Genomic DNA, 15,576 nt, shown 5'->3' on the forward strand with positions numbered 1-15,576 from the left:
GAACAAGAATATTCTGTATTCCTTGCTGAAGTGTTACTCGGTGGCTTTCCTGAAAGGAACACTCAAAGAGGACAGTATCCACATAGTACCTTCAATATACTCCTTATGGCGGCAGCCACAAGAATTAGAGCTGTCTCCATCCTGGATTTCATCTGATTCTAAGTGCCCTGCCTTAGGAAGAATTCAGATCTCCTTTTGTACCTCACGCTGTGCCGCAGAAGTCCTGTCCACCCTTTTTAAAAGATTTATTTATTAATGTATACAGTGTTTTGCCTGCATGTGTACCTGCTCGCCAGAAGAGGGCACCAGAACTCATCTTGGGTGGTTGTGAGCCACCATGTGGTTGACTGGGAATTGAACTCAGGACCTTTGGAGGAGCAGCCAGTGCTCTTAAACTCTGAGCCACCTCTCCAGCTGCTGCTCACCCTTTATATGGCTTAGCATGCCTCCACTGTACAGAGCAGTATGTACTCACACCACCACGACTCTCACACCATGGTGAACTGAACAGCTTAAGGCAGTCCTGATCATACACAGAAGGAGAGTAAATGCCCCTGGAACTTGCTTCAAAGCAGAGAACATGCTGGAGCATGCCTGCTTTTCGCCATTCATAGGAAAGCCACAAAAGGAACTCCATTTGCACTACTTTGGCTGGTCTGATGCCTACCTAGACAGAACAAGAATCCCAGGAGCAACTGGGGTATCAGGAAATGTGGAAAAGAAGTCGTGGTCACCTTCCCCCAAGACCACACTGGAGTCTGGAGCAATGAGGTGATGGCCCCAGAAAGAGCCCTGGAACAAGCAGAGCTTTGGGAGCAGTAGGGACTCTGAGACATGCAGCCATAGAGGGAGAGTTTCCTCTGCTCTGTCTGTAGAAGTTTTGTGTTACAGTTGTTTGTTTGTTTGTGTTTGTGTTTGTTTTGTTTTCACTGGCTTAGAGTGCAGACCCTCCCAGAGGCTGTCTCCTGACTGGGTCAGACAAATTGGCCCCGAATGTCTGTTGGCCCACAGAATTACATAGTTGTATCCTGAAATAGAGAGTTCTTTAGGTTCTGAGTTGGAAACCTATGAACCCTAATCACAGTTGGAAAAGGAAGCAGAACTAGACATAAAAATAGGTGTGAGGGTAGGAGAGAATACAAGAAAGTTGATTAAAAAAAGGGGGGGGGTGTTGTGAGGGGGCAGTTACCTGAGGCTATACTACTGAGTTCTCCAACTTTGAGTTTCAGGGCGAGACTACAGTGTTAGTGAGTGATTATATGAGCGTACAAGGTATGAACCTGATATTCACTGCCAGAAGGAATAGAGCTGGTTAGAGGGGAACACAGAGTAGCCACAAAACCCATGGATTTCTGTCCTGGCATAAATCAGCTCAAGTCCCTTCTGCTGTCAGAACTCCAGCTCCTTGTCCAAAAGGCACTAAGTGCCCAGCACTTGTCTGGTCCCAAAACAGATCCATGGAGTCTTGGCTTGGATTCAGAGCTGCTATCACAAAGGGCTGTGAAAGGGAGGGCCCTGGACCTGCTGTGAGGACCTGAACAACATGATAGTGTCTCTTTCTTCCAAGGTCTCAGCTCTGATCACCTGAACAAGGTAACCACAGCTCAGGGTTGTGGAGGTTATAATGTCACAGGTCAACTGAGAAGATGAAAGCCAGAGACAATGGAGGCCCCAGCTTCAGCTCCAAGAAAACAGATGCCTGGAAACCTCTGGGTGCTTGCTCCTCACTTCTGTGGAATGTCAGGCAAACTGACAGTTGGGGGTGCCCACAGAGCCTGCTCTGCCCATGTGTTAAGGCAGAGAGGCACAGAAGCAGGGGGAGAGCCAGGAAAAAGAAGGCAAGAGCATTGAGTAGGGCTGGAAAGACAACAGGGAAAACAGAACAGCCAAGGCACATGGGAGGCAGGAGGAGCAAGGAACATTCTCTGGTATTGTTAGAGATAGATCATTTGACAAGAGCCCCGTAGCCTGTAGCCACTAAGCCACAGCCAAGTTCCGGCTTTTCTCAGTATCTAGAGTGGTAGTAGGAAAAGCAGGCCCGGCAGCCCTGTCAGAATCCTTGGGAGTGGCTGGGAAAGAGCTGGAGCAATCCAGGAGCTCTGATCCAACAAAGAGATGGCTGGGGCTCAGAGGTCAGATTGCGCATAGCTGGAGTCACAGGTGCAAGGACAGCCTGGCCAAGCAGAGTCAGCCCTTTCAAGCGCTGCTCCTCTTCCCCACTCCAGGAAAGCAGAGCCAGCCTGGGGTGGGAGCTGAGAGAAGGCTGACTTGGTAGGAGCCTCATAAAGGAGAGAGCAAAGCCAGGTTGCTGCCTAAGAGATAGGCAGTCAGTGAGCGCAAACATACTTGAGGTCAGCAGAGTGGGCAGCCATGAGGTTTCTGAGGCTCTTGTCAGCAAGAGGGCAACCAGAGAGGCTGAAAGAGAAGAGATGGGATATGGGATGAGCCATAGAAGGGAGCAGAGGAAATGAGGAAACCACCCTCTCATACACACACACACACACACACACACACACACACACACACAGCACTGAAGCCAGAGCAAAGGAGCAGGGCACGAACCTGCGATGAGAGGCATAGTTCCCGGTGATATGGCCACTGCCGTCACAGCCGGGGGTGGGACAGCTGGACAAAGGAAAAAGAGCATCAGAACAGAGATCCATGCGCATCTGCAGGCCTTCCCCTAGAACGAGACAACTAAGGGCAGGTGTCCATCCTCAGATCTCAGCTCTCACCCCTGGGACTGGAAATTTCTCCTATATAACTTAACTCAAGAAGGAAAAGGAAGTGAGAATGCCTCTGAAGCATGAGTACTGAGTGTGCATGCTAGGCGTACACACGTGTGCTCCTGAACACACAGATGGGGTACCCCTCCCTTCTCAGAGAATGAGAACATAGACCCAGCCACCCTGGGAAGGCCTGGTCCCCAGGTAGGAAGAAACTGGTGGGATACAGGATAAAGAAAGGAGTATCCATAGATTCTCCATGAAATTAGCTCTGAGCATGGGTGAGGATTAGATCAACAGCGGAAAAGGTGCTACATAAAGCCCTTCACAGTCTTTTAGAGAACATGTGGCCGTGGGTGTTGATGAAAGGCCCTGCCTGCTCCACCCTGAGGTCCGGCAGCTGCCATAGCTGAGAGCTGGTGTTTATGAACCTCTCTGCCCATGACTACAATACTCATCTTGCCCTGTCCTGTTCTGGATTGTGGGCTGGACCAGAGGAATTTCCTGGTTCTTAATTGCTTTCAGAGGATCATGCTGGTGCCCAGAGCTGAAAGAAAGCTCATCACTCTGAACTACCTGGATCTAGGTAGTTGCTAAATTCTGGGACCAGGCTTGCTTTCTCAAGATCCATGGGAGGCCAGCCTTCCAAGACATTACTTACGTGAGAAGCTCCTTCTTTATATCCTTGGAGAGAAACTTCAGCTTAAAGTTAGTCAGGGTGACTTCTCCTGGGTACTTCCGCTCCTCAAAATTCTCTTCTGACACTTCCTGATCATCTGCTTCAGAGGAAGCAAAAGAGTGTGCTGCTGGCTCTGACTGAAGGAAAAAAAAAATACCAGGGAATGTTTTAACAACTGGCAAGGAAGCCAGATGTCCAGCCTAGTGGGGAACAAAGGGGGAACCTGTCAGTAGTAAGATGTTTTACTTTATGAAAGAGGGAGAAAGGCCTGGCTACACCAAGACAGAAGACCACTCTGAAAGCCAGCACACTCATCCTTGGCTCACCTTCACCAAATTACCACGGAATGAACAGTATTCTTTAGGGCTCAACGATCAGCAGGTTGCTGAGGTATCTCAAAGCTGAGCTGAATAACACATAAGCTTGAGACCCCCTGGTCCATGGCGGGATGCTTTGATCAGATCAGACACTCGACAAACACCACCAACTGAACCCTGGGCCTTGGGGTATTTTCTTAGTACCCATTGCCTCAGGGGTGTGACACGGGGAGCAACAGCTCTTCCATTGAAGTCCTACAGCTTTAGACTAACAGCTTCTGGCAAGACAAGTTACGCCACTTTTACATTCCAGAAATGGACCAAATTGTTATGGGTTTCAACAGGCTTATTCAGACACCGCATCTGAAAAGATGCAGCCCTTAAGTAAGAGAAAGTCTGTGAAGCTGCAGCCCACTCAGAAGCTCTAGGAAGCCTGCAGAAGCTATTATGATTCTTGTCACTAAACAAGGCTCTAGGACAGTGATTTGTTTGCCTAAACAACTGGATAAAGGTCCTCAGAAGGACACACTTAATGGAATTCTTCAGGGTCAGTGAAGCCAGGAAGCAGAGGCCCTGGACAAAAGGTGTTCAGAGCACCCGTGATATCATGACGGTTGCTGTCAAAATTTGTGAGCCGCTGGGCAGGACTGATGGAAGGATCTGAGCAAGGAATCTAGGGCAGAGAGAGAGGGGGATGGGAAAGGCCAGATCTAAGAGCACTGGGGGATGAAATAGGACTAAGAAGGGTGAGGAGAGGAAGGGTTTGGGGGACAATTGGCCAAGTCTACATGAAGATGAAGAACATAAGGGCAGGCCTCGGCAGGAGGACCTTGAGGCCTCTGGGAGAGCCCACTACAAATGGCAGCTCGCTCACGAGAGACAATGATGTCGTAAGAGGATATGCTGCGGGAATGGAATAAAAAGACCAGAGCTGAACTGGGGCTAAGGAAAAGGCAAGGAAGGGTCCCAGACATCCACCAACTCATGGCCCAAAAACAAGAGAAAACAGTGAAGACACCTCACAGAGGGCACCCCTGCCTCTACTAGCACTCCTGCCTAGTTCAAGAAGGAATCAGCTTCCACAGATTCAGAGAGATGTGGTTCTCTATGCACTTCCCTATTGTATGGGCTTACCCCCAGGACTCCTCTAATGAGACCCAAGGGGGTAGCTATGCCATGTTACCTAGACCACGAGCCCAGTCTATCCCTCTAACAACTGGGTAATCCCGAGTCTTACCCAAGGATGGAGTGAGGGTTTGAAGGGGGGGGGATAACTTACAGGCAAGTAAATTTGGGTGGAGCTGGCCTACCTCACCCCCCGTGTAGAGGTATACAGCCCAGGTCCCTCCAGACATTCCTGCCAGAAGATGGAGACTGTTGGTCTCATGCTGGCTGTCCAGACTCTGTTTCTTAGGAAGCATCCAAGTAGATTGGATACATTCACACATTTTACACTTAGGTATACAGCATAAGAAGAAAGGGAATGTTCCATCTCAGACTCTCACATCAAGTTATCGCCCCTCTCCCCCATCAGTCGTTGTCTTGGGGACTCAGGCCATTGTCCACCAAAGACTTCCATACCCAAGGCCCGTGCCAAGAGTTCCTCACTGCCCTGGTCTAAGAAACCAGGCAGCAAACCACTGTCTGGACAGCAACTGTGTTTGATGAAATATGGTGGGGGAGGGGAGCAAAGCAGCCGGGGAGCTATTGATGAAAGGCCTTGCTGAAGCAGGAAAACAAGCTTTTTCCTAAATCATCCCCGGGAGATAGGAAACATCCCTCTCCTTTTTGGAAAGTCTACATTGTTGCTGGCCACGAAATTCTGCTGAGGTGAGAAGACCCACCCTCTCTATGGAACAAGGCTGGGTGTGATAACTCAGGACAAACCTTTGCTGGAGGCTGTGACCTGAGTTTCAGATACCCCGAAGATGAAGAATTTTATGAGACAGGCCTTGAAGGCTCTACATGGACTTCTTAAGGGAAAGATATCTAAGAAGGAAACAGTGTTCACAGCAGCCCTGAAAGCAGCCGAGAGCCTACACACTCAGGCTAAACATAGGGCCTGGCACCCACCTCCTCAGGCTCTTCCTCTCGAAGCCGACTAGGTTTGGTATAGTCTAGGGGACGGTCCCACTCATCCTGGCGGGAGGCCTGGCTGGACTGGGGCGAGGTCATGGAGCTGCTGGGGGCACTGGTACTGCTCTGGCGCTGAGAGACGTCAGGAGACTTGACACCGGGGCTGCTACTGCAGCTGCTGCTGCTGGGAAAAGTGTTTTCCCGCTTGCGATGCTTATGCATACTCAAGTCCAGAGTGCCATTTTCATCAACCTCAATGTCCACAGCCTGCAAATGGGAAGGTTAAGAATATGGGTTAGAAGCCAGGTGTGGTGGCAGTCACCTGTAATCCCAGCACTCTGAGAGGCAGAGGCAGGCAGACTGCTGTGAGTTCGAGGCCAGCCTGGTCTACAAAGCAAATCCAGGACATCCAAAGCTACACAGAGAAAAACAAAATAATAATAATAATAATAATAATAAAATAAAAAGGAATGTGGGTTAGCAAACCCAGCCCCTTCCTGAGCGTATCTTCTGGTCAGAACACTGACTCTCCTAGAAGGAAACAATGACCTGCTGAAAGAAAAGAATCAGTGTTGCATCCTGACCTCATATGAAGAAGCCCTACAGCCCTCTCTCCTCTACAGATTAGGAAGCCAGGCCCTTCAGGCCACTGCAAGCTTTAGGGAGAACAGATCTGTGACTCCAAGACATGTCAGTCATTACTAACTTCCAGGGGAACATATGGGAACAGGATATGAACTTAACCTTGTGTTGCTCAGCACACCAACTGTTTTCGTCATCCCTCATCTACACTTTTCTACACTTTTGGGTTATCTGAGCCTTTACTAGAGGGTCAAAATGCAAAAAAAAAAAAAAAAAAAAAGTAGCTAAAGGCTAGAGAGATGTCCCAGTGGTTAAAAGTGTGCATTACTCTTGCAGAAGACCAGGTTCAAGTTCAGTTCCCAGCACCTACATCAAGAAGCATCTCACTACAGCCTATATCTCCAGCTCCTGAGTATCCGATGCCTTCTGGCTCTGAGCGCCTGCACACTCATGATGCACATAAATAGAACATAAATATTTTTAGATAAACACCAATCAGTTCCCAGTTGCTCTTGGCACCAGCCACGGCCTCACTGCAAGTTTCTTGGTATAGACTCTACTCGTTCTCCTCTCCCCAAAGGAGCGTGTGTTCACCTTGCTGGGGAGGCCCTGTGGCTTTGTGCTGAGGTTCTCTGGCATCTCCCAGCATCGAGTGGATAGGTTCAGGATGGCTGTGGCAGCCATGTGCGCAGCCTCGGCATCGTGAGAGTAGTCGAAGCCTGCCGAAGAAGACAAAGCACTGTTACAAAAACCACTGGGAGGTGGTGCTGCACCCGGAGGAGGTGGCTTTGGTTAAAATTGGATGCTAAAAGGGAATGACCCAGACTAATGTAGACTTAGATAGAGGCAGCAGACAAATGGGGACAGAGCTAGGGGTCAGGGCACAGCACTCCCGCGTCATCATACACGCCTCCTCCTGCTCTTATCTTCAGTATGAAGAGGCAGCTTATTTCTGACCTGTTCAAAATCTGGACAGAAATAAGAAAACTCTAGAAATATACACTAATAGACTTGGTAATTTCAAACACACAAACAACAGAAAAATAAAATGAAACCAAACAACAACAACAACAACAAAAACCTTGTCCATCAACAAGTACTTAGAGGCTAAATAATTCTGTAAATAGGATATATATTTGGAACACTACACACACACACACACACACACACACACACACACACAGAAAAATTTGTCCCATCATTTCGAAAGATATGCTGTGCTTTTGCTGACTCTATGTTCCCAAAAATTATGGCTTCCTAAATAAAGCAACACGACTATAAATAGGATGCCATAAACGAAGGTATAATGCTATTTTTTTTCTAATGATTATGCTGTAGCTTTAAAAATCCCTCTCAGAAGTGATATTGTGAAGAAACCGCTGGTATTTCCAGAAAGACCCAGAAAAGCACAAAATTCATTTTGAGCCCCTTCCCAGCAATGCCATCATAGCTTTCTAAGCAGGTGTGTGTGCTTGGAGACATTTGAGAATGGCCAGCAGAGTCTGCGGGACTTCCAAAAAGACTCATCCCAGGGGCTACTGACCCTAAGAACTGTAATCCTAACAAGTTGGAAACTTGTCCTTGCCATCTGTGGCGCTGACAAGATGAACTGGGAGAGCTCTGGATCCCTCCAGTGCGCTAGGGACTTTTCCATCTTGCATGTATTTCCAAGGCTAACCGCAAAGAAGTGCAGTAAGTGGCAAAGAGGGGTGGGGGCGGGGATGATTATTCTAGAACATTTCCAGGAATTACTTTTGTCAGTATAACAGCCCTTAAAATGTGCTGCTAATGTCCCAGAAAATGCAATTTCCAGTAAGATGGTCCACATTCAGGAAACCGAGAAGCTTCCTGCCACGGCACCACTCTGTCCTGTTGGACCCTCCTTAAAGGTGATGCTAGAAGTGGACATCCCAGGGCGTATCACATCAGGGAAGTGATTCTTAAGCCTCTGGACCTATACACCCCAAACAGACCCATGGTTTTCTTCACGACTGGCCTACTGGGGCAGCTGAAGTGGGGTGAGAACTCGGGCCCACACCTTGTCCCTCCTTAGCTACCAAGAGGATCCCTCTCCCACTGTCCCTCTCAGGAGCAACGTGCAAGGAGAAGCTGCACTGAACAGTTCTCCCCAACTTACATTGGAAGGCTTTGGGTGAGGTTTCGCTGGTCTGAATCTTTGGAGCAAGCATACGTTTGCCAAAAACCTGAGCATCAAAACTTGCGTAGTCAAAGGTGACTTTGGAGAACTTCTCCAGCTCCTTGGCCAAGTTGGCCCGGGGCGTGGCGGGAGCCACACTAGGTCGGTAGCTCCCATAAGGAGGAACCTCAAGCTGCTTCACAAAGCACATGGGCCTGGGGTATGAGACAGAGATGAAGAGCCTGTGAGGTTGGGACCCAAAGACCCCATGCTACCTCTCCCCGACCCTCCAATGGCCCAAGCAAAGATCTCATGCATCCAGGTGATAAGGAAAACCCAGGGAGGTACACATACACCCAAAACCCTGTCCCTAATGTTTGGTCAGAATTCTACCTCCCAGGATTAAGGGCCCCTGGGATAGGCCTATAAGCGGTACAAATAATTGTCTGTAAGAAGGAAACAATAGAACCTGAAAGAAATAATAGTGTGTTCTCAGGCTAGATGTATGCCAGAGCAGCAAGCTTGACCTTCCTCCAAAACGTAAGAGAGCAAGTTCCAAGAGCTCAACTGCACAACCAGCGAGTTTCCAGACAGGAAGCTAAGAGGTGGAGGGGAAATGGGAAAGGGGAGAGCACTCCAGGAAATGCCCCAGCTCTCCTTGCTCCTGTCTGGAATAAGCAGTGACTTCAGTGATAGGTGGTACTTGGAAATGATGGTGAGGGCCTCTGAGAACTGCTTGCCTCAAAAAACTTGAAAGTGGCCCGAGGAGAGCACCAGCAGGCTGGCATTGTGAGACCACTCTTAAGGTTCTGTGAAGATCACATAACAGCAGTGGTGGGATGGGCCCTATGGTAGAACAAAGTCTAGGCTGGGCAATGGCTCAGCAACTCTGGTGAGGTTGCAAGAGCAAGACTATCTGATACCAGCAAGGAGAAACTTAACTTGACCTCTACGTTGGTGTCACTCGTTGGTGAAAAGATGAGCTAGCAACACACAAGAAGCTGGAAGGAAGAACAAATAAGATGGACAACTATGCTACCTGAGACCCACAAGGTCCAAGGTGCCCACGAACAGGACACAAACACTCCACAGAGCAGAAAATAAGTCCCTATAGCCCTAAGCTGTGCTTTGTGATAACATGCGTATTGAGGGTCCCTTTGGAGTAAGCCAGGGAATGACCAGGGGTGTGGCACTTCCAAGAAAAGCAGCCAAGAAGGAAGACGGTGGTCAGGGGTCCTGGAAGGAGGCAAGAGTGCCATGTCAGCCAGGGACTGGCTTTGCTGAGTACATGGTCCTGTCTCCCACATTGCATGTGAGAAGAAAAACATGGAACAGGAGTCGAGAAGTTGTGAGTTCTATACTCTCAGGGAAGTGGAAAGCTGTGTCTCCTCCGAGAGAAGACCAAAGCTGACAGTGTACTCTCAGGCAGTGACTCAAAGGAACCTCCATCCCCAGCACGGGATTATAGTTGACTTCAAACAAATCTTTAAAGACAGGCCATCCAGGAAGGGTGTCTTGGACATGACGCCAAGCTTCTGGCCTTGTTTGTAACACTCACTTTCCAAGGTTACCCGTATGGAGAGGCACTAGGCAGATTTGTTCTGGTTGCTGTGTCAGAAGGTCCCTCAATGATAGCATGCACACACATGCATTGCAACGCATTTGTAAACTCACTCATGTGGGTGTACATATGAGAAGGGTGTGCAGGCATGTACACGCTTACATGCACAGCCAGGGAAACAGGTCCCGTGCTCTCCTTTCCTCTGCCATAGGATAGGATCCCCCCTGAGGTGGGGAGACGTAAGACAACTGGGTGCTCGCTGTAGAGTTAAGCTCTCAACTGGTGGAGTCTGCTGTCTCCAGGCACTAACCCTGAATAATTTCACTGACCTTATCGGATGTCTTAGGAAAAAGAAAGGCAGAACAATCTGTCACTAAGGATGTGCGGCTGTTTGCATGTGAGAGGCATGGCCTTTGTGCCTGGAGGCATTTGCCTACCACATAGCCCTAACGCTGAAGTCCCTGTGGGACATTTAGAAGGTAGTTCCTTCAGCTTTCTAGCTCATCTCACCTACCTGAGGATCCGATCTGAATTGGAGTTATTTTTGGGAGGATCTCCTGTCTGCAGTTGCTGCTTCTCATGAGATTTGGCTAATTTTTCAGCAGCAGCAATGGGACATCCAGACAAACTAGAGGAAGGAAAGGAAAGACGTCTGAGACTTTTCCTCCAAGACGTGTCTGCCCTAGGTTGCCAAATGTGTGGTACTGGGAGCAACATCATTCAGATACAAGAGCTCTGGGTGCTTTAAATCTCAGGCCCAGGGACACACCCATCATTTCTACAGGCAGATTGTCCTTCCAGCTCTGTCCTGAACCCACAGAGGACAAACTTCTCAGGCTGTTTCTATTTGGAATAATTCATAGAAAATGAAATATATCCTAAAATTCTGCAAACTGTGAGCAAAGGATTATTCTACATGGAAAGGTGCCAAACTCAGCCCTCTTCTTTCTCTTTTCCCTCCTCTCCCCTTTGCAGTGCCTGGGCTGGATTCTAGAATCATGTCTACATCGTGTTCTGACTCAGAGAAACCAAAGGCTACGTTCAGTCCCCAACTTGGAACTTCCCCTGAAGCACACTGGCCCTTCAGGGTCTACTGTCCTGAGCTCAGCTACCAGCTCCTGGGCCAGCATCTCTAGGGAACCCAGCCCCTTTCCTCCAAAATAGCCTCTAAAGCCTCCGTATTCCTCCCAACTAAGCACATGGCTACTAAGGCCCAGACAGACCCTGTCAAGCCTGAAACATGCTTGGTGGGATACAATCTTCTTTTGGATAAGAAGATGAGCCAACAAATAAATCTGTACAGTATATTGGAATCCCATGTCCACCTGATCTAAGCACCCTCCTCAGCAGAGTAACTTCAGGCATGCCTGTTCATATCCAAGATTTTCCTTCCACCTGTGAGCAAGAGCTAGCATACAAGGCTGGACATGCAACACACGCCTTTAATCCAGTGCTCAGGAGTCAGAGACAGGTGGATCTCTGTGAGTTCTAGGCCAGCCTGATCTACAGAGCAAGTTCCAGGACAGCCAGGGCTATACAGAGAAACCTGTCTCAAAAAAAAAAATGAAAGCAAACAAACAAAGCGCTTGTATGCACAGGTTTTCTGAAAATGGACGAGACACGAAGTCCCCACATTCACCGCTGGTGTATCAGTCTTTGCATATGATTCCCCTTTCAGTTTGCATGGCTCTTGCAGCAACACCAGAGAATGGCCACTCCCTCAGCTGTCACCTGACAGAGCAGGGAGCTATATGTCTGTTCAGAAGCCAGCCTGGATAGGGGCTCAAGGCCCAGGCAGGGACACATACTACAGGCCCAGTCCTCGTTTCCTACCATGTCCCAGCTCAATTTACTACCTTCTGTGGGTATTGCGGTTGCTGTTCACATGGCCTTGACCCGTGCAGCCAGGAGTGGGGCACTTCAGCACATTTTCATGCATGGCCAAGACTGTAAGAGAACCAGGGAGAACAAATGATGAGAACAGATAAGACTATAATGGAGAACAGCCCAAGGAAGGTGCAGGAGTCCTGTATAAAGGCTGCAGCTGTATAAGCAGAGTGCCATGGCACTCTGAGCCTAATGAAACTCAGTATGTCCTTCCCACTTGGACCCTGCCTCCCAGAGACGAAACTAGACTCTTCTTTATTTCTAGGTCACATCTCTAAACTTAATTTTCATAATTTCTGCTTCTGGCCTAAGAGTAAGGACAGACATCCACATCCTAAGCTTTCGAACAGAGAGGCAGCTGTGCAAAGACCTCCACCTGCCCATCTCAGTGAATACAGACATCCCCTCCCACAGTCTGTATTTGCTTAGTCTTCTGACTCAGGCTGGTATCTATAGGTGGACACTTGGGCAAACTGTCTCCTGCCTTACACCACAGAACTTTGAACTTCAGTCTTTGGGCTAACCCTGCATGGAGCTACTCACTCTCTGGAGGGATTCTATCCTTGTGGGGACAGCCAGACAGGCTGCGGTGATGAGGGTACAAGCCAGTAACATGGCCAGTGCCATCACAGCCAGGTGTCGGACACTTGATTTCACGCTTCTCCACCCTAGAAGGATCTAAAACACATAGGACATATTATGCAAAGCCAGGAGACTGGGAAGGGGGAGGTAGGAACAGTTCCTGTCTCCACTTTTACTGATCCAAAAAAGACAGAGGCTGGCAGTGAGGCAGCTCTAGAAAAGCTGCTCCAAAGCCCATGGAATGTCCCTCCACCCTATACAGCAGGACAGACAGTAGCTGGAGTGCAGGCACTGTGCAAGCCTTTGTGTGAAGTATGTGTCAACATCCCTGAGAAAAGGTATCCTTGAGACTTGACAAAGTGAGGAAGCTGGAGCACTAATAAATTTCTGAGCAGGAATTTAAACTCCAAATGTCAGTTGCCAACCTCACCTCTACAGGCCTGTGTTGGCTACTAAGTGTGGAGATCAGAAGGAACTAGGGTAGCTTCATAATGTCTCAGAGAAACGTATTTTTGATAGACCATGCTAGAGCCAGAAATCCATTGGAAAGAAAAAAAAAAAAGGCCTGCTCAGTCTCTCCAAGTTCAAGTGTGTAGGAAGTCAGATTTCTACCAAGCCAGGCAAATGGTGATATCCTAAGGAACTCAACCTTGTGCCCAATACCTGCCTGGGCCCCAAGGGTCCTGCTGTCTGTCCTTCCATATGTCAATATGTTCCCATAATCTAAAGGCTCTGTCTAGTGCCCTGGACATCTAACCCTGAATTGCACCTAACCCCTAATGGTTATCCAAATGTGAAAGTTCTTCAAATACCTAGGCATATCAAGTGCCTTACCAAAACCTTATCTTTTCTAGGGACCCAAAGTCTGACAAACTCAAGCTCCCATACCTATTCTAAATCTGTCTCACCTTTAACCTACGCACCTTGGTACCATTGGCCTCAAGGCCTAAGCTTGGAAATACTGTCTCGATTCTGACCCCTCAAATGGTTATCCTAAGTGGCACAAGCCTGTAATACCAGCACTCTGGGAGGCAGAGGCAGGTGGGTTGCTGTGAGTTCAACACCAGCCTGGTCTATAAATCAAGTCCAGGACAGCCAAGGCTACACAGAGAAACCCTGTCTTAAAAAAATAAAAACAAAACAAAACAAAAAACAAAACAAAAACGGTTATCCTAGTCTGACTCGCCCTCAAGAACCACCCTCCAAGTCTACTTCACTCAGGAAACATGTTCCCAGTCAATCTGTCCCCTGATCTTACCTCATAGGCATGAGTACTCTCAAAAAGTGTGTCCTTGTGTATACACCAAATTCCTGCTGAGTTCTCACTCCTGTAATTTTCTTACTGTAGTCTGTCTTTCCATGACCCAAGTGTACTTCCCACATATATGGTTCCTACCTTCTTGGTTCCTGACTCCAATGTCTAAGTTACCCCACCCCTGCTCTCTGTCTCTCTGTCTTTTTCTCACTGTCTTACTCTGTCTCACTGTCTCTGCCTCTTTCTCTCTCTCTCTCTCTCTCTCTCTCTCTCTCTCTCTCTCTCATATCAGATAACCCTTTCTGGAAGCAGGTTGTGGAAGGGCCCAGAGCTTGATCCAGAGAATCAAGTTTTGCCTGGGACAGGGGAAGAGGAGACTGAAGTTAGGACAGCTCCCCGGTCTTAGAGTAGAGGTATCAGGCCCAGGGAAACTTAGGGAAACTCAAACCTGGCCTATCCAAGGTCTGGCCTTCTGGCATTTTGAGATTGGTTCTCCTGGGAAGAAGGTGTATGCACCTGCTCTGAGCCAAGGAGACAATTGAGGTGAGCAGATTGCAGCAGCGCACGGCCATCTTGCCCTATAAATTTGGTGCCCATGACTATGGCTATACCATTTGCTCAATCCAGATCAAATCCCTTACACTCGTCCAGTCTGACCACCCTCTCCTAGACATCAGCTACTCAGTGAAGCTAGGTGATTCTGCCCCTAAATCCAGACTTTAGCGACAAATCCAAGTAGAATGTAAAGCTAGCAACAGGCTGTGACCACCAGAGGAACAAGGGATGACTCAAGTCAGCTTGAAGTAGAGAAAGTCCTGAGGATGATTGACTACAGCCTCAAAAACAGCTCTCGCAGGCTCAAGTTCTCAAACGTCAGGTTCTGTCACTAGACAATCCCTGTCACAGATTTAGGCCAGGGTGGCAGGATTATGTCGTGGGTGTGAACATGGTTTGTTTTAATCCCGGGTGTGGAATATGGAACTGATTCAGATTGTTCATAGCAGCAGGCTATTTGCCTTGGGAGGGCTCTGAGAGGGGCTCTTGGCCAGCTGGAATTGGATGAATTCTGAGGACTTTGAGGGGGGTATAACTATGATAGCCCAGAGGAAGAAGGGGCTGCGGCTTAGAGGAGCCGGAGGAGGGGTGCTTGCTGTGCTTGCTAGGCTCCTTCATTTCCTGACAACGGATATTTGCATTGCCCCCCAAAAATCCTACGACCCTACCCAACAGGAAGAAGTAAAGAGGGATACGTCCCCTTTCCCTTTCCACCTTCTTTTTCCCCTTCCTAAAGTTGGGGGGTTGGAAGGGACCTATAAGCTTTAAGGAATCCCTAAGTAAAGAAACGTTTGAAAAACTGGCCCCACGTGGAGCGCTGCTTGTTAAGCGTTACTTTTTAAACCCTATTTTACTTCAGTTTCTCAGTGTTTTAGTTTAGTTTCTTCCTCCTTTCTACACCCAATCCCTTCCAACACTCCAATAACCAGGGAGGAAAGGAGGTGAGTGGGGAGAGGGGACGGAGTTCCCTTTAGCTACTTCCTGCGGTTAGGGTCATCTGGTTCCTTAGTGCAAGTCCAGTCCCTGTTTCAGGATATCTCCAACTTTTCATCCAACAACAATCAGGAGCTGCAGGGGGAAAGCAACAGCAGCCTTCTTTCTCAGAGCCCCCTTCTTTTTGCTGGGCCCTGGCATTTACTCCCTCTCATAGTCCTCAGAACTTTCTGTAGCTGGCAAAGCACCCCTCTCAGAGCCTGCACCAGGCAAATAGTTTGCTGAT

General features: G+C 48.5%; 1 protein-coding gene across 5 annotated transcripts in view; it reads right to left on the bottom strand.

Moving 5' to 3' along the window:
* Myt1 (myelin transcription factor 1) overlaps positions 1–15,576 on the bottom strand; it is a 66,253-nt gene that overhangs the window by 14,231 nt on the left and 36,446 nt on the right. For 4 of the 5 annotated variants that reach the window (XM_060382662.1, XM_060382659.1, XM_021646535.2 and 1 more), the window contains exons 8-16: positions 12,509–12,643; positions 11,935–12,025; positions 10,593–10,706; positions 8,518–8,732; positions 6,975–7,099; positions 5,796–6,065; positions 3,388–3,542; positions 2,563–2,625; positions 2,347–2,415 (exon numbers count right to left, since the gene is read on the bottom strand). In XM_060382662.1, coding sequence (XP_060238645.1) covers positions 2,347–2,415; positions 2,563–2,625; positions 3,388–3,542; positions 5,796–6,065; positions 6,975–7,099; positions 8,518–8,732; positions 10,593–10,706; positions 11,935–12,025; positions 12,509–12,643 — 1,237 coding nt within the window. The remainder of the gene's footprint in view (positions 1–2,346; positions 2,416–2,562; positions 2,626–3,387; positions 3,543–5,795; positions 6,066–6,974; positions 7,100–8,517; positions 8,733–10,592; positions 10,707–11,934; positions 12,026–12,508; positions 12,644–15,576) is intronic. The other variant, XM_060382661.1, reaches the window with a different exon arrangement.

Source organism: Meriones unguiculatus, chromosome 4 (genome assembly GCF_030254825.1).
Source record: "Meriones unguiculatus strain TT.TT164.6M chromosome 4, Bangor_MerUng_6.1, whole genome shotgun sequence".
NCBI classification, from domain to species: domain Eukaryota; kingdom Metazoa; phylum Chordata; class Mammalia; order Rodentia; family Muridae; genus Meriones; species Meriones unguiculatus.